General features: G+C 42.8%; 1 protein-coding gene across 1 annotated transcript in view; it reads left to right on the plus strand.

The window, feature by feature from the left end:
• The window catches only part of cnksr2a (connector enhancer of kinase suppressor of Ras 2a), a 35650-nt gene that overhangs the window by 3016 nt on the left and 7599 nt on the right, over positions 1–25035 (plus strand). The window contains exons 2-14 of the mRNA XM_061093990.1: positions 7992–8155; positions 9098–9300; positions 14932–15019; positions 15614–15655; positions 17055–17174; positions 17303–17362; positions 17724–17792; positions 18594–18740; positions 19397–19509; positions 19648–19802; positions 20416–20505; positions 21993–22207; positions 23845–23896. Coding sequence (XP_060949973.1) covers positions 7992–8155; positions 9098–9300; positions 14932–15019; positions 15614–15655; positions 17055–17174; positions 17303–17362; positions 17724–17792; positions 18594–18740; positions 19397–19509; positions 19648–19802; positions 20416–20505; positions 21993–22207; positions 23845–23896 — 1518 coding nt within the window. The remainder of the gene's footprint in view (positions 1–7991; positions 8156–9097; positions 9301–14931; positions 15020–15613; positions 15656–17054; positions 17175–17302; positions 17363–17723; positions 17793–18593; positions 18741–19396; positions 19510–19647; positions 19803–20415; positions 20506–21992; positions 22208–23844; positions 23897–25035) is intronic.

Here is a 25035-nt window from a genome sequence, read left to right on the forward strand (position 1 = left end):
TGCCAAGAGGAGACCTGTCTCGGTGAAGACCGGCCCATTTAGGAGATTTATTAGCTAAATGAATCTAGTTTAAATTTAGTTAAGAGTTTTAGCCGTGCTGCCAATACTGCGAGTTCCATTAAGCAATTAATATACGTCCAATTTGTGCGGAAATGGCTTCGACGTGAAGGTCGTTTCAAAAGGGTCCATTCAGTTCATAAAAGCAATTAAGGATTCTTCAGAGGCTGTAAGTCTTTCTTGTTGAAAGCAGTGGACGGTGTCATGACTTCCTAAAAAATCTCCTCCAGGTTTCCAGCTGTTGACATTTCCTGAAGTCACCTCAGAGTCGGAAGGAACTCTATCGAGTCGGTGTCACTCGGTGCTAAAACAATATTTGTGGTCGGGTCTTTAAACGTCGAGATTCTCTCTGTCAAACTCTCATTCACCTCCAAGCGTAAAAAGCAGGTTGTAAAAAGTTAGCAGTTGTTTGGATTCACAGCAGCTATAATAACCTCCAGTCTGTTTTCACTGCACATATTTTGACATGTCACAGCAGGAGAAGCAAAGGTGAAACCGATTTAGGATTCTATTGTCTCTGTAAATATCTTGATATTCCATGACAGTGAAACAGCCTCTAGGTTTATACCGTGACACTGGACCAGTATCACCATTAAAACACACTTTTTTAACATTGTATCATGACAAAGATCTGTGCTACTTTTTATAAACACATACTGAACAGGCCATCTTGAACTGGACGGTTATTTTCCTTCATTTGGGAGAAATGTTCTAATATTGATGCAGACTATTATATGATTTGTTTGGTCGCTCTCACATCACATCTCTCTCCTCAGGATGTCAAGGCCTGTAATTTATCGACTCTCCTCATGCTCAACTGTCAGCTTGAAATGATGAACTAACCTTGTCCCTTCTTTGCTGTTAGTCATCTGGCGTTGGTTTCACAACAAGCTGTAGATCTTCCCTTTTATGACCAAACACCTTCCGTCTATTGGACGAACATTCGTTTTGTTATATCGGTTTGGACATAAGGTCAATAAGTCACGATATCCCTCCTTTTGTACCAGGAGAAGATATGTAACTGGTTTCACAATTTCAAGTTCATTTCTGACCAGTTGTTTTAGCAGTCTGAAAAGACAGCGCCCCCATCAGGCCAGTTAGTATAAAGTTATAGACACATCAAAGGTGTTATTCATTCATTTTTATGCAAATTTGACTTATTGACCTTACAAGCGAAAGCGGTGAAATCTTTCACGTGTTGGGACGTAGCATCGAGATGCGTCATCGCTCTATGATCCACCAAACACAACCCCGTCCAAAGAAAGATGACTAACGCAACTTATATTAGGAAACATGTCGCGTGTTCTCCATCATCTATGGAGAATCATCTCCATCATCAACGTTTCATGCTTATAAAAGCACGTCAGGGAATTTATTCTGAATCACATGCCTCAATAAAATGAAATGGGGATATTTACATGATGTACTTTTCGCAGATCCTCATCATCGGATGGGTTATCGCTTGATAACCCATCATGTGCATATGGCATGTGTTTATAACTGCCCGTGTGTGTGTGTGTGTGTGTGTGTGTGTGTGTGTGTGTGTGTGTGTGTGTGTGTGTGTATATGGTATATATGTGTGTTTGTGGGTGGATGGTGAGTTGTTCGTCTCAGACCGTCTGTGCAGAACAGCTGACAGACACACACCCCCCCCTGCTCAGAACAGAAGGCTCCACCCGGGTCCTCGGACATTTGCACACACACGCGCACACACACACACGCACACACTTCCATACAGTGTACACACACACACACACACATTACACGTGGCATGCCTTAGTGTGGTATTCGGTTAACTCTGGGTCTCTGGGGTGTGTCTGTGGCGACAGAGGTGAAACGTGATATACAGTATTTGGATACTGTGTGTGTGTATTTGTGTGTGTGTGTGTGCGTGTGTGTGTGCTTGTACCATAACATACAGATCACATATACCACAGACGTTTGGGGCCAAAAGGTCTGGGCATTGTTGACTTGGCGACAGTGTTGCGTTGGCACGGCTGATGGGAGTGGCTCACTTCAATAGTAATGTGAGATCCTACTGTACATTGGAAGGAATGGTGGGAATTCTTGTTCCCTCATGTTCGGCTCACACAAGAAGCCAGGGAACACTTTACCTAATTTCCTCTGTATGAATTTAATTGCTGGACGCGATAAGACTCTTGAGAATGTAAAACATTTGTCAGTTTCCGACAGAAGAGCCGGGGCCCGGTGTTTGTTGGTTCATTTGTGTGCACGGCGTGAACATGTGGTGCTTTGGGAAATTAGGTCTGAAGTGCTTCAGTCACTCGGAGGCCAAAGAGTCCGGGCGATCCTCTAAAAGTCACGGCAGCATGACACGGCTCTGTCCATTTACATGCTGCCGCCGGCTACAGTTTCTGTTTTGTTCAATTATGTCGAACCTTGTTCTGCCAGCGCACTCAACAAGAACCAAGTAAAGGACTTTGTAAAGTTTTCCTAATGGAGACAGATGTATGAAGGTCACCTGTTGGCATTTCAGCAGGTATGAACTTGCACTTTGCTGACAACTCTAACATTTTGTAGTGGAAGAATATTTATATATCTGTGTCTTCTACATGGATCATTATCTGGCTCCTGCCTCAAGACCTGTTTGCTTTAGCCTTTGGTCTTTAAAGTACATGTGCGTGAATTGCATAAGATCCTTTTTCTGGTTTTGTTTTAACAAAGGAGTCTGTGTGCTGACTTTTCAAAGACTTTTCATGCATGAGGCATTTGCTCTTTATTTTTCTTGCTTGTCTAATTACACTGGCACAAGACTGATGTGATAGAGCTAAAATACATCAATTATCCATGGATGAGTTTCCCCAGTCTGACATTGGGATTCAAACTGGCAACCCCCTTGTCACAGGCTCACCTCAAATAGCTTCCGGGCTTCTGACATCCTGCAGATTCAAATCTCAGGGACACAGTGAGCGCTCGTCTAACTTTTATTGTTCGAAGCTTCAGTGTTTGGAGCAGATGACACATAACCCAACAGAGAGGGCCAGGTCTTTTATAGAACTCTCGAACATCCCAGAAGTCACCGCAAAATTGAGTTTTATTAGATGTGTGTGTGTGTGTGTGTGTGTGTGTGTGTGTGTGTGTGTGTGTGTGTGTGTGTGTGTGTGTGACAGAGAGAAAGAGGGTGTTTGTGGGAGTTTGGCTCGCCTGCTGTTGTGAAAAGTGTGCCTCTGTGGGAGTTAAATGTGTGAGTCAGCTATGAATCACACTTCTCCTGCATCAGTCAAACACACACATGAACTATCTGACAGTCACACACATGGATGTGCACGTAAACATACTGCACATGCGGAGATTTTAGAGATTAGGCACCGAACCCACACAGACACTCACACTGCACTGGAGATCAGTTTATAGGAAAACAGCATTTGTACTGCATGATGGATTTTCAGCCTGGGGCTAGTTGTCCCCCGCCTGCATTCACTAAACGTACAACAATAAAAAAAAGTCGAATAATCAACACAACAACAGCCAAAAAAATACATATTGTGTAACTAACAGCTCAGCAAGCGTTGGGAATGTGTGTGAGAGATGTGAAAAAAGCAAAAGGGGTGGCGGCCTCCTCCGTAGAGAGGACCCACTCCTCAAGTAAATATAAAGTATTTCAATATAAAGTGTTTAAATATAAAGTATTTCAATATAAAAGGCTCATTTTAGGTTAAAGAAAACAACAAATCATACAATTTAGATGGAACACTAGTAAAAACATTGCTAGGATTATTAGTAATAGATCCCTTTCACCTTAATCTTACACACTGGACCTTTAAAAGTAATGATTAAATGGTTTGAATTGATATTTAAATCTAATTAAATAGGGATCTTAAAGTCACTGAGGGATTAGTGAACCCAGAAGTCATCAATTAACGACAATATCTTCAAACTAAAGAAGTCAGATCGGTGAAAGTTTTAGTAAAATGGATGATTTTGCAAAAATGCCTCTTTAGACATGAGAAAATTTTAGGTAAATCTAATCTGTAAAAGGTTAAAACTACGAGCTGAAGGTAAAAGATGTATTACTCCAAAGAAACAGTTGAAATTGATAAAAGTAACGACAATTTTTAAATGAGCTAATTTAGCTGTTGACCTGGCTAATGGAGAGGTGGATGATAAATGGCGTCGTCAGGGCTGTGAGGGAGAATTTAACAAATAATAAAACAAGACCACTGCAGAAGAAGAACTCGTCCTCTACTGCAGCAGCCATCCTCTTTGTGAACTAACTCCACGGCACCGTTTCAGTGTCTGTCTCTGTCTGCGTGGGTGTGTGTGCACGTCGCTTACAATCGGACTCCTCGGTACTCACAGCGTTCACGCTCTCCTTCCCGCCAGCGATAAGCGACGCCGATAATCAGTGAACTTTTGCCACGATGTGCATCTTCCCCTCTCGTCTGCCTCTGTCTGTCTCTCTCAGCGGTGGTAACACTTTGACTGTGAGAGCCGACATTGTTTTAATCAGCTTTGCCTCTATTCAAAAATCAGTTGCTATTAACACCCAATAAAACACAAGTGTGGCTGTTGGAGGAAGAAGCGCTATGATGCTGTACTTGAGTAAAAATGGTGTAAAAAACAAATTTTTAATATCCAATAAAGAGTCAAACATGAACACTGCACATGTAGAGATCTTTGAAACATGAATTTGCTGGATTTTGGGACCCTAAAAAAAAACTGAAAACGTCTTTTGCAGTTTACTCGTTCAGTTTGTCTCGGTTGTCGCAATGAGGGAAGTAGATGTGTCCCTTGACTTTGGACACTCCGATCTGTCTTGTATTCGTTGTTTCACTTGATCCCAAAAGCTGTTGGGTTGTTCTTTGCCCATGGGCACTGCAGGCCCATTCGTATTCCTTGACAGTTAGGGAACTAGGCTCAACTGCATGTCCACATCATTTCATCCACACAATTACAAGCACAAGTCCTGCTTTCAGAATCTGAATTTTTGTATATATGAGGCAAATTATACATTATGCAGAATATCCTCCTTTTAGAGTGATATGGTTTTTCACTTTCATAAATATTCATGAACATTTAAGCAACATTTTCACATGTTGGCTGCTTTGATTCTGTCGGGTAGTTTAAAAGTCTAATTTGACTTTTGGGGAATATGCTTATTTGCTTCCTTGATAAGTGTTGGATGAGAGGATTAAAGATTGTGTATCAGAGGAAAAGGAAAAAGCCGAGCAACACCTCAAAGGCCGACTGATTAATATTTTATATTCCTCAACACATAACAAGGTTCACATGATACGGCTGGAAAAAGCCACAAATAGTTGTTTTCTTCTGCATATATTAATAAGGCAGCTTTAAGCCTTTAAGATGGGTGCACTCACTCCTGCCTCAGTTTGTTATTAACAATAAGAAACACACAACATTTGGTTATTTATGATTTAATCAGCACAGTTTTTCTGGAGGTTATTGCCATATGGATATTGTGCACATTTCTCACCCAAATCCGATTTTAGACCAAGAGCATCCATCAACTTTTACAGGTCCCGCTCTGGTTCCCTCTCCCCTGGCAGCCCTTCTCCAAACCCTGAGTGAACCTGAGATGACCTTTAACATAAAAGCAAAGAAACAAATCACCTTTGAGAGGCTTATTTATTTATTTTATTCTTATCAAGTCTTATTGTTATGCGCCACACGAAGCTGCGATTGGAGATTTCACATCAACTTGACGAGTTTCGATAATGGAATCAATTTGTCGCTTCTCCTTGCAAAGTCAGATAATGTCGAACAGACGTTTCCTAATCTTGAAAACCGATTGCCGTGTTATTCATTTTAAGATCATGAAAAGCTTTGCTGATTTTATCTTTTAACAGCTAAAATAAAGATGGGATTTCAGGCATTTATATATATTTTTCTTTTACAAACTCTTCTGCTTCAGATTGGGGGAGGGGAGGAAGAATTTGGAGGGTGCAGAAGCTGACAAATGTTGTTTGGTTGTCACTGATGAGAGATGCTGTGCGTTCATGTGTGTTTGTGTCTGTGTGTGTGTGCGTTTGCGTGTGCATGAAATCGTTTGCATGCAATTTAGCAGCTGGCTTATGAGCTTTTATCTTTTTCCCCATTTGACTTTTTTGTTTTTTTAACCTCGTTTGCTTCCTCCACTCGCTTCCCATCCTGCTTCTTTCCCCATCTTTGATAGTGTGGTTATGATAGATGACTGTATTATAAAGCAGGGACTTGGAGCAGGGGAAATCAATGCCCGTTCCTCAGAGGTGTGTGTGTGTGTGTGTGTGTGTGTGTTTGAAGTGTGTGTTTGCCAGTTGTGCTGTTTGTTAAGAGGTTCGAAGCTGGATACATTCATTGTTTTGGGAGCCAGGGGCTGCAGCTGAGCCGCTCTGTCTTGATCTGCTTTCCTTTGACTCAGCAAACCCTGCTCCAGCCAGACGAACACAAACACACACACACACACACATACACAAACACCAACGATCACCCACACACTTGCAATTGTAGAGAGATTGTCCCACACACACTCACAACACAATCAGAGACGTCCATTACCCCTTTTGCTCCTGTCTCCTGACTCCTGGTTCAGGAACAAGACTTTGTTTTGGTCCTTTGGCTCCAGCAGCAGTAAATACTGCTGATCTGAGGCCACTTTGTTTATAGAACTATAGTAAAATGTCGTATATTTTCTCGTTTGCTGGCGTTTTGGTCACAGGTGGACAGCAGCAGTCACGGGTCAGCGTGCACAAGTGGTTCTCTTCCAGGATAAATTGCTGACAATGTAGAAGTTCGATGCCGTAAAAATGAATTAAGTGCAAAGGATTCATTAAAGTGGTTCTGCACCAAAAACCACACATAGCTAAAAACAGCACGAACCCTGAAACTGTTGTTTAAAAGTTTGGCAAAAGCTGTAAACTGGACAGAGTTTATGCAACGATGACTGTGACTGACAGAACACTGACCCCTCACACATCATAGTTCATTTGAACCAACAGACTTTTAATATGAATCTGCCTCACAACTCTAACAATCCAGATGTGACGAGTTTCAAAAGACGACTAATTGAATTCACAGTGCACAAACTCAGATGAAAATCCCTTTTATACTCTAAATTTTGAATTAGTGAACCTTTGTGGCCTAAACTCATATCTTCATCAGTCCTTAAGTGGACAGGGGCTGAGTAAGAAGGAAACAAAAAACCTTAAAATACCCATCGGTGTCTCTTAAAGCAAACTGGATATCGTGATTCTTCCTTATCCGCCTCTGGTTTTGCAGCCATGTTGAGTTGAAATCTGCAAAAAACGGCAAACAAGCTGAAATGGCTCATAAAAGGTGACACGGCAGCTGTTGTATCATCTGAGAGGCGGTGGAACACGCAGCAGAAAGATGTCGTACATTCTCTCGTGCAGTCTAAAAGAAATCTGCCGTCCCCACAGACAGAGTGAGGAAGAGGATCACTGCTGGTGCCTCGAGTATTGAAGAGGAAGCTGATTAGCGCCTGTGGAGTGAAGCCGGAAACCTATAATTTCAAGAGGGGATGCGTCTGATTATCGATCGGGGGAATGACACAGTTGAAGAGTGTCTGAGATGTGGACGGGTCACAAAGAGTGATGGGGGTTTGTGGGGATGAGTGTCACCACCAGTCCTGGGGGCCAATCATTTCCAGCTTCCTTGTGTGTTCTCTCATAATTGCCATAAAAATAGATTTGATTATATGTGATTTAAAAGCACCTTCACCCCTCACTGTGATGGCACTATAACAGGCTTTCAGAAGAAATCTGATTTGAAATGTAGTAGATAGTAAATAGGTGGATGAAATAATATGTAGCTCGACTAACGCCCTTGTCAACTCTTTATTTTTTATCTTTTTAAATCTGTCGTTATGTTCCCCACGTTTTTAAAATCGATTCAGGACATGAGAATCCTCTGGTGTGCAGCAGCCCTGACTTTGACAATGTGTGTGTTTGCTCCAGGTCTGGACGACTGCCTGCAGCAGTACGTGTGTGTGTTTGAGCGCGGGGGGGTGTGTGGGGAGCGGCTGCTGAGGATCAGCCACGCCGAGCTGGAGGAACTGGGAGTTTCTCGGATCGGACACCAGGAGCTCATCCTGGAGGCCGTGGACTTGCTCTGCGCTCTGGTGAGTTTGCTTGTTTTGTAGTTTGGCTGCAGAGCTGCACTGGACTGTTTTACAGCCGAAACCTTATTGTTCTGCCTCGATGCTGCAGGAAGTAAATCTGCAGCATCTTGCGTTTTATCTGTTAATCTCCCAATTGTCACTTCCACAAAGAGTTACAGTGCTACAGAGAAGCTGCTTCTAACTTAATGAGTCAAAACATCCTGAATATAAGTGATAGTTGCAAAGACCTGGATCTGTAAAAGAGAGGAATATCATGTCTTGTTCAAATGCAAGATCCTAACTTTAAAAAAAAAGGTATCCTTAAGCACTTCCCAATGTATTAAGTAAAATAAAAAAGGTTAAACAAGTACACAAGTCAATTATTACTAAATTCAGAATGTGACAAGTTAATCACATCCATTATTGCATTGTGTACATACTGTGTGTTATTCAATGCTTTGTTTTGTTGAGTTAATAAAAATGACTATAAAAACTGAAGTTATAATAGCAGAGTACCAATTTCAATTGTATGTATTATAATATTTTTACTGATAACAACATGAGCACCATTTTCATGCTGTGGCTGTTGGTTTCTAGACACCACATCTATAACAAATCATCATATTTATAAAAGCTAACTGTGGTTTTAAGGTGAAAATGAAATAAATAATAGAAAATACTAAGCTGCATAGCTGTCTAATAAATGTGGGAGGGTAAAAAGTACATTTCCCTCTGAAATTCAAAGTAATACTCCTCCTCTGCCACTGCCTCGTTGCAGTCAGCATGATGACTCTCTCTCTCTCTCTCTCTCTATCTCCTCTAAATATAAAATATCAAGTTCTAACATGCAGCCGACTTCTTAAGAAACCTGGTAAACATGTTGACAAATAAGAATCTACATTTCCTGGTTCCCTGTCTGGGGTTTGAGTTCCTCTGTTTCTCCCTGTGTCTGTGCGGGTTCAGAACTCCGGTCTGGAGACGGAGAGCGTCAGGACTCTGGCTCACAAACTCGGTGCCTCGGCCAAAAACCTGCAGAACTTCATCTCCGGTCGCCGCAGAAGCAGCCAATCAGAGAGCAGGTCCTCGCGGCGGCTGCCCAACGATCTGCTGACCTCTGTGGTCGACCTCATCACCGCCGCCAAGAGCCTGCTCGCCTGGCTGGACAGGTGAAAAACAAAAACTCTGCTTCTCTGTGGTTTTTATGCACATAATTTGTTATGATGTGTTGAGTTCTAATGCAGACTGGATTTTAAATACGAGCAATCAACCAGTCAACAGCCAACCAGTTAACCAACCAGTCAACCAACCAGTCATGAAACCAGTCAAACAAGCAGTCAATAAACCAATCAGTCAATCAACCAGTCAACCAACCAGCCAATCAACCAACCGACCAGTCAATCAGTCAATCAATCAACCAGTCAATCAACCGACCAGTCAAACAACCAGTAAAACAATCAGTCAATCAACCAACCAGCCAGTCAACCAACCAGTCAATAAACCAACCAGTTAATCAACCAGTCAAACAACCACTCAAACAATCAGTCAATCAACTAGTCAACCAGTCTACAACCAGTCAATCAACCAACCAGCCAATCAATTATTCAACCAGGCAATCAACCATTCATGAAACCAGTCAATCAACCAACCATTCAAACAAACAGGCAATAAACCAATCAGTCAATCAACCAGTCAACCAACCGACCAGTCAATCAATCAGTCAATCAATCAGTCAATCAACCAACCAGCCAGTTAATCAACCAGTCAAACAACCAGTCAATCAACTAGTCAACCAGTCTACAACCAGCCAATCAATTATTCAACCAGGCAATCAACCATTCATGAAACCAGTCAATCAATCAACCAGCCAGTCAATCAATTATTCAACCTACAAGTCAACCAGTCAACTATTTGTTCTTTATTTGCTTTGTCACTGAGGGACATCAGATTGTTGTTTGTCAGTTGAATAAAGAACAACAGACCTTCAGACAGTGAGTGAGGCTCCATGAATACAAATCAGCAAAGTGTTGTTTGTCTACGAAACACCAAACTTCTCCTTAAGCAAACATAAGAAGAAAGAAAACTCCCTCAGGAAACGTGATCCACCCACAGCCTCCAACGTCCAAAGAGAAATAAAATTTAATCCAGCACAAGGAGGCCAGAGCAGTGAATCTAGATAAAGATGGTTCCCAAACTTTTTCATAAATAAACATAAGTTTTAAACTAAAGTAATACTGGACAACCATGTTTGATTGATGGATAGATAGATAAGTAAACTACAATCTGAGATACACTATACAAGGATATAAATGGACTGTTATACACAGCAAATTTGTGCAGATTAGGATATTCCCAAAAATATTGTTTATTTCTAGATATTATATAATATTCTAAAAATCAACATCTCATATGAGTGGTTTTGGGCTCTTAAATGTAAGTATTTTCAGGTTTTTATTATTTTCTACATGTTAAAGTCAAAATGAGTTAATTAACTACTACATTTTTTTTGAAATATCGTTATTAATCTTCCTGATTAATGTCTTCTCTGTCTTTGATCTGTCTTTGATCCAGCACTGGTGAATGTATGTGTTTTTTCTACCATATGCTTCTGTGTTCACCGGCTCTCCTGCAGCTGCTGCTTGTTGACATCTTTTTAGAAATATGTTTCTTTTTCAAAGGGATCATGTCAGACCCTTTTCTCACCATGTTTTTCCTTCTCTCTCCTTCGCTCCCGTCTTCTCTGTCACTTCATTTATTCATGACACGCCGAGATCTCCTGCACACGACACACACAGCAGATACTGAACTAAAGGTCTCTGACATCGGTTCTAGAAATGCCAGGCACCCACATCTGTCCTCCGGCCATTTAGACACACACAACACACACACACACACACGCGTATAAAAAAGATGCAGTCATGTCCACAATCACACCCACGCACACTCGCACAAACACACGCACGCCGTCACGCTTCCACACGCACTGACACACACTTAATGCAAGTGCACACGGGGTCGCCCACGCAGAGCGATGCCACTGTGATGGCAAAGCGACATCGAGCGAGAGAGAGAGACTCCACAGATCTGCGGCTCTGCGCTCGCTGCTCTCACAAACCGAATGTGGAGGAACAAGCGTTTTCCAGCTGCGGGAGGTCACACGAGCAGATTTAACAAGCGTACGATCGTAGAGCAGCTTTCATTCCAGTGGAACATCATCTCCTGGAATCGATTTCCACTGCTGAAGAATAGCAAATGAGCAAGGGAAACAAGCGGGATAAAAGGAATAAAAGCCGCGTGGTGGGCGATGTGCTGAATTCATTAGTTGACACTAACGATGTAGAAAAGGTTATGATTTCCATGCATGTTAGGGCCCTAATCTGCGTTGTCCCCCCCCTAATGGGTTTACAACTCAGCACAGAGCGAGTTACAAATGAACTCTTATCTCCCTCGGATACGTTGCCGATGATTTCTCTTTTCTCCCGCTCCCTCCGACCCCCCCGATGTCTCTTTAAATCTACAGTATGAACTTTCCTCTTCCTTTGTGGTGACGAACACAATCTTCGTCTCCGCGCAGACATCAGACCGCCGAGCAGAGCAGGAGGAGAACCCGTCCTCTCTGTAGCTGTCGGGGAGGAAAGTGGGTTCATCTCTGCAACGACGACTGAAATTGGAAGTCGTGTTTCTGCGTCTTTGAACTCCTCATTTTCTTCTTTATGTGCATATTTGAAAGCGTCTGCCTATGAATTAATAACAGGACCAGGCAGACTGGGGTTTAACGTGTGGTGTGTTCTGCTGATTGCCTCAAAATGCAGTTGTAGTTCTATTTGTAACCGATATAGTAGATGAGGAGACTATAAATTTCCCGTCCAGTGTGGAGGACAGGGCTGAGTGGTATCGACTGAATCGATAATACCCACTGACGAGTAACTCAGAATTAACGTGATGATATTCTGGGACGCACACACACAAGTGTCAAGTGTGTGAGTCACCGAGCGTCGGCCCTGCCAAGCTTTTGTCTTGTGTAAGTCATGAACTCACTTTGTTAGAATTTCAAGTATCAGATGATGTGGAGGAGGAGGAGAACAGTGACTCATTTTTCTATTTGGGGAATCTTCAGGTGTACTATGGCTTTTACATGCACTTGATATTCACCACTGGAAAAAGGGAAAGATGTGTTCAGATCTGTATCGAGCAGAAATCTCTATTATGTCCTTGTTTTCTCCTCAGAGGGACGAGAGGAACTTGTTGTTTGACCTTTTAGTTTAAGGTTGTTTCCTTTAAATTGGGTTTTCTCCGATTATTTCCCAGAAAAATGTGTGTCCTCTATTGTATATGATAATTCATATTTCATAAATCAGATATTTCCATGTCATGTGACCCCAGACTCCAAACTGATGCTGAATTGTGTTATTACAACGGAGATATGTAATGTCGCTGTGTTGCCAGATAATTGGCTGCTAGAAGAGTCGTCTCTGAGATCTGCTGTTCAGTGGATTTATGGACGTCTGCTCACATTAGAGGTCGGAGTTGACGACCTCAGAACGCGTTCGTCCCGCTGAATAAAAACAAATCATGAATCATGTCCGAGTTTTCAGATCTGACCTGATTGTGGCACTAGATTCGACAGCAATGGGGGCAATCGGGTGCAAAAGGTTTTTCCGTGACCTAATTGACCTTAAGTACGTTTGCCTGACGTGTCAGACGCAGGTATTTCTCTCGCTGGATCATCGGAGCAGCGTTTTCCGAGTGTTGTCTCGGGTTGGAGGCTGATCGTGAGCAAACAGTCTGTGTAGCCTTAGGTCCTGCGTATATATAGCACTCAGCCTCAATACTGATGACCCAAATCACACACACACATCACAGATAAATCATACACGAGAGGCTGTGGCCGAATTTTTATCTGGGTCTCTAGAACAATGACGTGAAAGTAATGGTGCGTGTCTCTGGGTGTCATTTTATCACCAAATTGTTTTTTGTAGCCATAATGTACATTAGCCTGAATGTGAGTTGTGTTATCGTAATGACTTTGTGTATCAGAAACACTTTACATGCATTGGTCCCATTGTGTGTGCATGAAATCATTAGCAGCACATTTCCTTATCGCTCGCACCCGGTTCACACCTGAATAGTCTATTATGTTACAATACACCAGGGGCCCCATTAGGAAACCTTGTGATTGCACAGAGACCCTCATATCAAAACCTTCTTCTCTCAGGAAAATGGGATTTTATGAAACACGAACTTGACGGCAGAATGTTCGCTCTTCATCGAAAACACGATAAACACGGATGATGCCAGTGGCAAAGTACTGTTAAGCATAATAAATCCAAAGTGGACCTATAACGTTTCCGTCCTTCAGTTTGCTTTAGTCAAAAGAACATCCAGGCCTAAGCTGGGCTCCTCTCTGTTTGTTTGTTTCCGACCCCTGGGTTGAGATGATAAGTAGTCAGAGGGAGCTGTGTAAATTGGAGCGCTGGGAACAGGGTGGCCCATTTACCTGCTTCACTAATGCAGCTTCATTCATCCACCGGAGCCGTGTCCTCTTCCCTGCTGTGAGTTTCAAGAGGCTCGACGTCGAGAGGGTGTTTTCTCCAGTGTTCCCCCGGGTCTGCCTGCAGTGCTCACACTGATATCACTTTACATTTCTTCTTTTGTGAGAATTAATGTTTATTCTGGACATTTAGAGCCTTTGTCCACAGACCAGGGAACAGCAGCTCTTTCTCTGAGACTGAGGCCGCTGTATTTGACATTTTTCTGACCTTGTAAACATTGAGCATATTCACATTGGACAGAACATTAATCATTTTAATTAACTGTAGTGGTTAATTAGGTGGAATGCAATCTGAGGCTGGTGCACACGTGCAGCTCTTCCAGGTTTAGGGATGTTTATTATGAAGACGCGTTTTTTATTGTAGGGTGAAAGTTGTGTTTACAACTTGTGATTATTTTCATTATTGATTAATGTGCAGATTAGTTTCTTAATGGAATAATAAAATGGAGGAAAATCCTGAGGAGCATTAATTTCCCCTGTTCCTGTAAATCAAAGGCTTCAAATGTCTTATTATATCCGACAAATTGTAAAATACCAAATATATTAAGTTTATAAAACTGAAAGGCAGAAAATCTAAATTTTGAAAGGCTATAAACTGCAGTTTTTGTCTTGTCTGAAATCTTTTGAGAAAAACTATAAATAATAAACAATTCATGATTGTATTTATAATTTATTAATCCCCCAATTATCAATTTATAGCTGAAAAAGCAAGGTTGCAACCACAGAGTGTGTATAAAACTCAAGGTAGAATCCAGGTCTAATAAGTAACACTAAAGCGGAAGTTACCTTAAAGAGTTATACCTCAATCTGCTCCTTCTAATCAGTGTTTTCTGAAAATAATTTCATAATTAATTAGATATCAGTGGCAGGTCTGGGTGGGGGTGGGTTGGTTTGATTGACATCTCGGGGTGATTGGCAGCCCGCTGATTGGACGAGGCCACCTCTAAACGCTGGTTCCTGATTTCACGATGAAAAATCAAAGCCGCAAATGTTAGATTGAAGAAACAGGAAGCAGCAGATGTTCAGTAGCTTTGCTTGAAAACTGACCGAGTCGTACACAACTTCCACGAAATCCACCACTGACTTCCACTTCTTGTGTTTGTGTGTATAGACACTGTTGTCATGTGTTTGTGTGCCTGCCCCCCCCCCCCCCTCTCTCTAACAATGCTGCTGTCCGTCTCTCGCTGTGCATTATCTAATGCAGCAGAATCATTATGAGACACACCGGTGTGTTATCTCTTCCTCCCAGGTCTCCGTTTGCTGCAGTGGCAGACTACTCAGTAACCCGAAATAATGTCATTCAGCTCTGCCTGGAGCTCACCACCATTGTACAGCAGGTGTGTGCAATTGTTTGTGTGTGTGTGTGTGTGTGTGGGTGTGTGTGTGTGTGTTCGCTGTGTGTGTGTGTGTGTATTTTTGAAGACTGATAGCTCTTATTCTCCTCTACTTCAAGTCTGAGGCAGAGGGTTGTCATATCCCCCAAAGAACAGTGTGTGTGTGTCTGTGTGTGTGTGTGTGTGTGTGAGTGTGTGTGTGTGTGTGTGTGTGTGTGTGTGTGTGTGTGTCTGTGTGTGATGCAGCAGCCTCAGACTCTATTGCTGCATCCTTGAATGAGTCTTTGCTATTTACGTCTTTACCTTCTGTCTTTTGCATGGCTGTTGTGTTGTGTGTTGTGTGTTTGTGTGTGTGTGTGTGTGAGAGAATAAAAAGATAAATGTGTTTGTTTGTGTGGGCGTGTTTTTGTCTTCGAGGGTACAGACGAGAGTGTGTGCAGGTGTGCGGTTCAGCAGTGTGCGGCCCAGACAGTGCACAGAAGTGGCAGCAGGATGGGGTGGTGTGTGTTTTTGTGTTTTTGTGTTTGTGTGTCAGTGTGTGCGTGTGCAAGACAGGATGTTCTGCTTGCGCTACATTAAATTCTGCTTGTCCCTCAGGACTGTACCGTGTTTGAGACGGAGAACAAAATCCTTCATGTGGTGAGTCCTGCTTCCTCGGCCAGATGTCGCTTATTTGCTCTGTTGATGGGAATCTTCCATTTTTATTTTTATTCTGTTACTACAATTTCATTCTTATATTGACAAACAGAAACTAAAGCTCTTGTTCTTGTCTTTCAATGAATATGATCGGTGATTGCAGTAGCATTTTAAAATTCATTTAAACTTTTCTACTGCCAGGAGGTGATTAGCGTAGCTTAGCATAGATACTGTAAGCAGAGGGAAACAGCTAGCCTGGCCTGGATGGAACAAACAGTGGTGTACTTCAGTACCGTTTTGAGGTTCTCACACTTTACTTCAAATATTGGAAATTCTCTTGCACCGACATCTTAAAAAAAAAACAATGTGAGTGCTGCTATTGGCTTTTATTTACATGTTATTTCAAAAACTGATTTTTTAAGTGTCATGTTCTCAAACATAAAACAAGAAACATGAATTGGAATTGGAATGAATCCTTATTGTGCAGATACCGTTAGTTTTCCTTGTGCAGGATTTGAATTATTTGTATTATTCGTTTCCATCCCAATATAATAAAAAGTCTGTTAAACTTAAATCACATTTAAGAGACTCATCAGCGACTCCTCCTCCCAGAGGAGAACCCAGGTCCCGTCCTCTCTGGGTCGGCGCTTCCTGAAGAGACGCGTACGTTTAATTGACCTTTTCGCAGCAGACACAGGTGTCTCTAATAACATCACTAATTGCTGCGGTGCGGCGCAGTAATGGCTGAACCGGCGCCGGCGCCTCTGTGGTTAGTTCCACCTGAGCCTCATTACGACGAGTTGACGTGCCTGCGGTGGAACAAGATGGAGATTATTTTTATATAATGAGGAGAAAATAAAAATCGGTTCTGCACCTGCTGCAAAAATCCAAAACATGATGAGTATCACAAGTGAGTGTTAGAATAAACTCACACCTACTGCATGTCACTCTAAAATCTTTGCTGAAAAATGAACAAGACATTATTATTTTCTTAATCTGATCACTTCCTATATTGCACTTTATTATATACTTCAAATATTCAACTTCATTATGTTAGTGTGGAGGCAGAAATACTGAAAGCAGATCATCATCTGCAGAAAAGAACTAAGGTTACTTTTACTTAATATTACTTACTCTTTACGTTATTTGAACTAACCCTTTAAAATGCTACGACAATCATCAGTAGTCAACCAGAGCTGTTGCAGCTGTTGTATCGACATATGGAGGAAATCATAATACATAAAACATTTAAATATATAAAGAAACAAGACCAGTGATTATTTAAGAAAGTCTTATTTTGACAAATCTGAGTTACAAGTTTTTCATATTGTGTTTTGTTAATAAAGCAGAACCAGTGAACCTGTTTTTAACGTCTTCTTCTTCTTCTTCTTCTTCTCTGCAGTGTAAGACCCTGTCCGAGGTGTGTGAGCACATCGTGTGTGTGTCCTCAGATCCTCTGGTTTCCCAGTCGGCTCATCTGGAGCTGGTTCACCTCACCAACATCAAATCCTCTGACGGACTGGTAATGACCCTGTTTGACTTTGAACTGGTTTGCCGAATTTCTCAAAATTAAGTTAAAATTCGTGGACTTGTTCCTTGTTGACCTGATTTTAACAAAACCTTCTTCTTTTCTGTTCTTCTGTCCATCAGGGAATGTACATCAAGTCGACCTACGACGGCCTGCACGTGATCACAGGAACCACTGAAGGGGTGAGAGGATCAAAACCCTTCACATCGTTTATTACAGCCAAACACTCATCATCGCTGAATCTGTTACATAAATAAATACCCGGTGAAATAGATTTACCTCCAGACCGAGATCGTATGATAAACAAAACAGAGTCTCCCTCTGAATATCTGCAGAACTGATATTTAAAGCTGGACCAACTCAAGGGACGACTCCTCGAGGCGTCTCCTCTGTTGTGTTACAACCTTCTAAGTGCGATCTGTTGTGAAACTTGCCCTCTATTGTGTTCAGAGATCGATAAGTTTAGATCATTTCATGGTTTTCTGTTGCCTCTCTCTCTCTCTCTCTCTCACTCTCTCTCTCTCTCTCTCTCTGGCTCTGTAGTCTCCAGCCGACCGCTGTAAGAAGATCCATGCAGGAGATGAAGTCATTCAAGTCAATCACCAGACTGTGGTGGGTTTCCTACAGTGTGTGTCTGTGTGTTTAAATATATATTTTCATTATGAATATGTTTTTTGCTGCTGATTAAGTCGTTTTGACTGTTTTGCTGCTGTTAGAGATCTGAAGCACCGACGTCACAGCAGGAAAAACATACCAACGTATCTTTTTGTTTGCAGAGTTGAAAGTTAACATCATCAGAAAAGATAAATCCCTGCTGATGCATCTCGTTTAAATCTGGGCGTGTTGACGTTTATTGGTTGAGCCACCGCTCTGTTCGGATCTGTGTTGCAGATTGTGCCCTTAGTTCACAAGGTGAAGACGCATCGTGCATTTCTGTTAACGTAATCAGATCCTCTGACCCTTCCTGCAGCTCCGGCTGCATCACGATCACATCTCAGATCAGTGGAGCAAATGCAATTTAAAGAGCTGCTCCTTGGTTTTAATGAGAAAGTTATTGCCTCCAACAACAAACAACCTGTTCCTGTTCTTGTCTCCAGGATGTTTTTGGTCACAAATCTCCCACAAACAGAAGCGTTGTTACAGTTCTGTGCAAAAAAGTGCCTTGAAATGAGGAGGAATAAATGATAAGAAGCGATTGTTTTTGCATTGAGGGCAGGTTACATCACATGAAAGCTCTATAGATAGACTCCACCTCCACACCCATTTGCCTGGCGCAGAAGGCTCAACAAGCCCGATCGGATCACGACGTGGACAGAACTCCAGAACACAAACACTGTGTATAACTCAGGGTTGTGGTTTTTATTCTTCGTTATCCAGATCAAGATATTTCCCACTGTCCCCTCCCATCCACAGGTGGGCTGGCAGCTGCGTAACCTGGTGGGCTCGCTGAGGTCCGATAAAGGCGTGGTGTCCCTGACCCTGAAGAAGCGTCCGCAGAGCACGCTGAGCTCCGCCCCCGCGCTGCTGAAGAACATGCGCTGGAAACCCCTGGCTCTTCAGGTGGGGCCAGCTCTACCTTTTATAGACTTTATTAAAGCGCCACGCTGGCCCACATGAGTCCCGGTGGTGCTCGTGCTCCCCCCACGGCGGCAGGCGAAGTGTGTAATTAGGTCAGGGTTCTGTGGCTCAGCGTGGTTTCTGGTTTGCCAGCTGAAACGCACCGGACTGAATGGGAAGGGAACGCTGATGACAAGCCTCCACCCACATTCCCCCATGCTCCGGTGAATTATGAGACATATCATCATTAACTCATATTATCTGCACAATCACAAACACGAGGGAAAACCTCCGATGCCACATCCACCTCCAGCATGGATCTTATATCTTTGTTTGTGAGCTGGATTATGCAAAACCTACTCAATATATTTTCAAAAAACTAAGTGGAAGGATGGGTCATGGGCTGAGAAGGAGCCCATTCAATTTCACTTTCTTTTACTTTGTTAAATAGGACATGTTTTTGACATTTTCACCAATTTCCCAGGGAGTGATTAATGGATTCTGATGAATAAAATCAGCATATTTAAGGCTCTGGTATCTATGAATATGTGTAATGTGTCTTTTGTCTAAACTTGAATCTGCTTCTTCTGACTACATCACTTGTTTGTTGTCTCAGACAGTTGTGTTGTGTGTTGTTTATTTGTTGTTCTTGTCTTCAGCCAACCAGAAGTCCAGGCAGCGGCTCCGGCACACCCTCAGGCACGCCCACCAAGACCTCGGCCCTCCACGACCTCTACATCCCCCCCCCGCCCGCTGAGCCGTACACACCCAGGTACCGTGTCTCTGTGTCAAGGATAAAACATCATTTTATAACACGTAGAACAAAGACATAGACAGAGGAGAGCTGCTCTGAATTTGATGTACAGATTTTCTCTTTTTCCTGGTAATTGCGCCTCCGCTGTTGCCATAGAGACGAGACGGGAGCCTTATCTGGAGACGAAGCCTCTCGTAACCATGGCGTCGTCAGCCTCGCTAAACGCTCCGAGTCACCGAACTCCTTCCTGGACCAAGAGTCTCACCGGCAAGAGGAGGAGGAGCCTGTGTACTGCACCACGCCCACATATGGTAAAGTCATGGGATTGTTGACAATCTGAAGAGTTCGATGTGAAGAGGACTTTACAAATATCCTATAAAACCTTGAAGTCCCAGAAGAGAAGAGACCAGAAAATCACAATAAGACAAATGAGGATTTTAAAATCACTGGTTCATTGCAGACAATTCAAGAAAAAGATTCATTCCTCTGCAATGGAGAGATTCAGCTCAGGATTTGTGTGGTCACACTGCAAAGCTTTGACCTGACTGCTCACACTGAACCATTGGCCCCAGACATCTGATTGGTCCCCGAGAGCCCTGAGCACTGCAAAGCTGAAACTCTCAAACTAGTCTCTGGGGTTGAGTCAGATCGTACAGTGCGAGTCCGGCTTAAACAGTGTTTGATAAAAGGAAGAATATAAAAGTAATGACGGCACAGAGAGCACTTATTGCACATCGATAAATGAAGACCTGTTGCCTCTTGTAATTAAATGGATGGCAGAGAAGACAATGTATCCCAGCAGATTCCTGTCTTATACATTTCAATTTATGTTTTGTGTGTGTGTGTGTGTGTGTGTGTGTGTGTGTGTGTGTGTGTGTGTGTGTGTGTGTGTGTGTGTGTGTGTGTGTGTGTGTGTGTTTATAGGCAGACTGAGGCCCATCTCCATGCCTGTGGAGTGTAACTGGGTGGGCGACTATGAAGACCCAGCCAAGCTCAACAGAGAAAGTCGCCGAGGTGAGTGTCGGCGTGTGGCGTGTGTGGTTGTGTGTGTGTGTGTGTGTTTGTGTGTCTGTGTGTGTGTGTGTGTGTGTGTGTGTGTGTGTGTATGTGTGTATGTGTGCACCTGCTGAAGAGCCTGTTAAGAGTCTATTAAATGTTCCCATCGCTATGTATTATGAATAGATCTGTGTGAGTGTCTGAATGTGTGTTTGTGTGTGTGTTTGTGTTTGTGTGTGTGTGTGTGTGTGTGTGTGTGTGTGTGTGTGTGTGTGTGTGTGTGTGTGTGTGTGGAGATCAATGCACCTCTGTCTCTTTCTCTAATTCTCTGCATGATGAGCATCACAGAGAAATGAAATATCAGGGGATGAGGAGATGAAAAGAAAAGCGGAGCGTCGGCACAAAGGAGGAGAAAATAAAAGAGAGGAAGAATAAAAGTGAGGGAAAGAGAGAAAGAAAGAAAGAAAGGAAGAGAGAGAGAGGTGGGCTGGTGGAGAGAAGGAGGAAGGAAAGAAAGCAGAATAAAACAAATTAAATATATATAACGGTTCCCCCTGACCTCCACCTGAATCCCTCACACAGTTGCCATGGCGACGCTGACAGCAGCTCCTCTCGGTGTCTCACTCTCCTCTGGCCGCTGCCTAGCAACCAGGGGAGGACATGAGGGTGGGAACCATTGAGGAGAGAGAGAGAGAGAAGGAGAGAGAAACCTGGGTTTCCTCTCCGGTGGAAAGAAGTTGGTGGAGAAAAAAAAAGATGGAAGACTCTTAAACAGAGTGCGTCTGTGAACAGGTTCAATAAACACTCAGTCGTTCACGTCAACATGCACAGGGAGATTATAGATCCAACTAATTCCACCTCCATCTCTCATTGTGATGAAACGTGGGGGCACAAGAATATAAGAGAGACTAACCGCAAAAAGGAAAATGAGAAAATAACAAACAAGGTTTTCTATCCCCATGTTTGTTTATGTGCATTAACATTTCTTTATTGAAGGGGAAGATTATAGAGCGAGAGCAGGGAAGACGAGCAGCAAAAGACCGGATCAGAACTGAACCTCCGTATTAGCGATTTCTTGCAATCCTTGGCTGAGATGAAAAAGATTATCGATTAGATAAAAAGCAGCAGGTAGAAACAGACCCAGAGAAATAAAGACGATGCTTTCACGTCCAAAGAGTAGCTGCTGAAATCAAATCATGTTTCTCACTCTTCAGGCACAAATTAACATGATATTTTCAAAGATGAAATTATGAAATTTGCAAATTTACGCTGATTTGATTAAAGCTTGATACTTTATTATGATTCATTTTAAACACCAGTCGTCTAATTTTGAAGATCTGACATTTTGACTTTTATCATTTTGAAATTAGTCTCTAATTTACCCTGAAAGAACCTCTCGGAGATTATAAACCTCTTCACAGGAAGCATTGATTAAACAGGATGTGACAGAATACAAATAATAAAATATATATCATCATTGAGTCATTGATTGTGTGTTTGAACAGAGGCGACACTCATGCGCTACGTGGGGCTTCCCGCTGCCGACGAGCGGACCGCCTCCGACGACTACTCCTCCCACACGGCTCGTCCGGGCAAACGGACCAATGACACGACCAAACGAGCCAAGAGGCGGAGCCACCACAGCCAAAGCCCCTCCCACTATGTCCTGCAGACAAATCAGAGGGATTCTCCGCCCAAAGACCCCGCCTCCATCTATCATGTAATTTCTCTTTCCCTCCTTTATGAGACATATATTTATATAGTATACATCAACATATTTATTATATCTTTTGAGTTCTATATATAAGAACAAACCAGTACAGATAGAAAATGTTGTGTGAGCGATCCTGTGACCCAGTGTTTTGTATGAAATGAGCTCATCTGTTTACAGGAGTTTTATTTAAATATATATATCGTTGCACCTTATTTACAGCCGAGCCAGCTGCTAACGGGCCGAGCTCGTTCCCTTTAGACCTTGTGCTGTTTGTACCGTTATGTTAATCCATATTTTACAGTTGTTTTTCGGTTGAGTGTTGCATTGTGGGTCTCTTGTGTCCCTTATATGTTTAGTTCAACATGTGAAAATGACGATCAAGCTAAACTTCATGTTCCTCCCCTTGGTTCCAGATGTGGGGAAAATGAAAAATATATTTTCCCTCCTGATGAAAAAGCTCGGTAGTGAAGTGTGATCTGAGCGAGTGCTGACTTGTTATTACCCCCCCGTCACTTCCATGACATCTGTCCTCCCGGCCTGTCTGTCTGAGCTCGTCACTCGCCCGTCCACGCCGTCACTGCGGCCGGCGCTGACCTTATACATCTTGACAGCATCTCTTTGGAAATGAAAACGTGTTTGCATGTGTGGGTCTGCCTGCCGCCGCCGCCCTGTACCACCGCGTGTTTACCCTGAGCCTCGGTGCTGGGATGGCAGATGGCGTGTCAGCGGGTGTGGGCGGGTCCGTGTCATCTGTCTTGCTGAGCGTGGGGCCGCGAGTGGCCGAGCTCCAGGTTGTGACATGTGTAATGTTGTGACATGGGCGCTCGTCTGTGGTCGACCTGACCTGTGGAGAGGTCACGTCGTAAAAGCGTGAGGAGAAGACGCTGCAGGGGCCGGACGTCCGTGTCATCGTCCTCCTCTGAGTCACAACTGTCAAATCTGAACCCACAAACATGATGCACGTGTGTTGGGATTTCATTTCACCATCTAATGTCCAAATACGTCAGTAGAAATCGTCTGGTCATTCATTCTCCTGCAAATTGCCTCAAAACTTACGTCATATTTTCCAGGAATTATCTGTTAATTACTCGGATATTTCCAAGAAATGCCCACAGTTCTGTTCTAATTATGAGGGAGATTCATAGAGTGTTAGCTGCAGCAGGTGTCCTCATTACATCTAATACCACCTCTCTTTGTCCTGGTACTTCACTGCTAAGTACCAGGACAAAGAGATTATTCTCTAGGACAATATATTGAAAGTTATGAGCTGACGTGAACTAACCGGCGCTGTGGCAGGACGGAGAAAAGGAAGTCACGTGTTCGTCCTTCACATTTTGTCTCTTTAGGCCCTGAACTGTATTTTCTCACCTTTCCTCCATCACCTGGACGTCCTGCCGCTTCCCCCCCCCCCTCTGTTTCTAAGTTTAGACGTGTGAGAGCTGAAGTCCAACATGAGGTCGACTTTATCATCCCTGCATGTGTGTGTGTGTGAGGGAGAGATAACGAGAGAGCGACTTTCCCCTCTGTGTTCTTGTTCTTCTGTCATCTTTTCTGTCCCATGATCCTTTGCAGCAAACAAAGGCCACTTACTCATCCTGACGACCCTCTCTCTCTCTCTCTCTCTCTCTCTCTCTTCCTCACAGACATACCAGCAGTCTACCTCTCTGCAGTCAAAGACCAGGAAGAAGAATAAAGGTAAGCAGGGAGAGCCACACGTTTCGGTTCAGCTCGAGCAGGAGTTGCCGTCACGCCCAGATGCTCGCCAGCTGTGGTCATTCACTGCTTCACTCCCTCGGGGTGGGTGGGGGGGGGGGGTAGAACTAATGGACGCTGAGTTAAAGTACGAGAGCTGCTGCTTCCTGGAAACATCTGTGCAGTCAGGAAGAAAACTGAGGAAAACTCGGACATGTTTTGATTTCCAGAGAAAAGATCAGTTTTTACACAAATACATTATTTAGAGTTTTCTGTTTCTGCTCCGTTTGTCAAGCGACTCAGTGACGTGTTTTATTCACATTTTCTGCTTTTGTTTACTACATCAATCTATACATCAATCCCTACATCAATCTATACAACGCTACAATGCGTAGGATTTATGGAAGAGATGTATATTTGTTTTCAAGATTTAGCAATTAATGTCACAAAGCTGAGACAAATGCCATAATTTCCCAAAATGTCCTTAAGATGGAGCTACTGCATATTTGGTATATTTTCATGTTAAAGCAGCTCTATGCAACTTTTGTAAAATAGCAGCCTATGGTTCAAGAAGCCGGGAATCATGGGTAATATCAAATGATAGACTTTGTTTTCTCTCGCCATGAAAACCACTTAATCGCTCGTGTAGAGGGCACTGCTGCTCAAAACGCTATAATTGTTAATTATTTTGCAAAATCTTGGTTAACTTCTGCATCAAATGAGTAATTACCTATCAAATTCACTCTAATACTGTCTTTTTTGCAAATTAATGCAGAAATCTATTCATATCGTGCATCTAAATATATACTGGTGGTAATAAATCACAGTTTTTGTGTGTCTTTCAACCGGTGAAACGTAAATTAAAACTTCACAGACCGCTCAGATCTATATCCTCTACCCGCTGGGACTTTATCCTGCTGGAGATGTTCAATTATTTATCTGCTTCAGCTCGAGCCTCTGCAACAAAATCATTTTGTAGTCAGGACAAAACATTTTTCCTCACATGCGGCCAATTTGCATTTTAACACGTCGTTGCTCATTTCACAGATTTTTTGTGATGAGTCCAGATTGGACTGTTTGCTGTGTACTGTACATTTAGTCCAGATGATGAATCCAGTGACTCAGCATTTATTTTTAACGTG

The sequence above is a fragment of the Limanda limanda genome, chromosome 20 (genome assembly GCF_963576545.1).
Source record: "Limanda limanda chromosome 20, fLimLim1.1, whole genome shotgun sequence".
Taxonomy (NCBI): Eukaryota; Metazoa; Chordata; class Actinopteri; order Pleuronectiformes; family Pleuronectidae; genus Limanda; species Limanda limanda.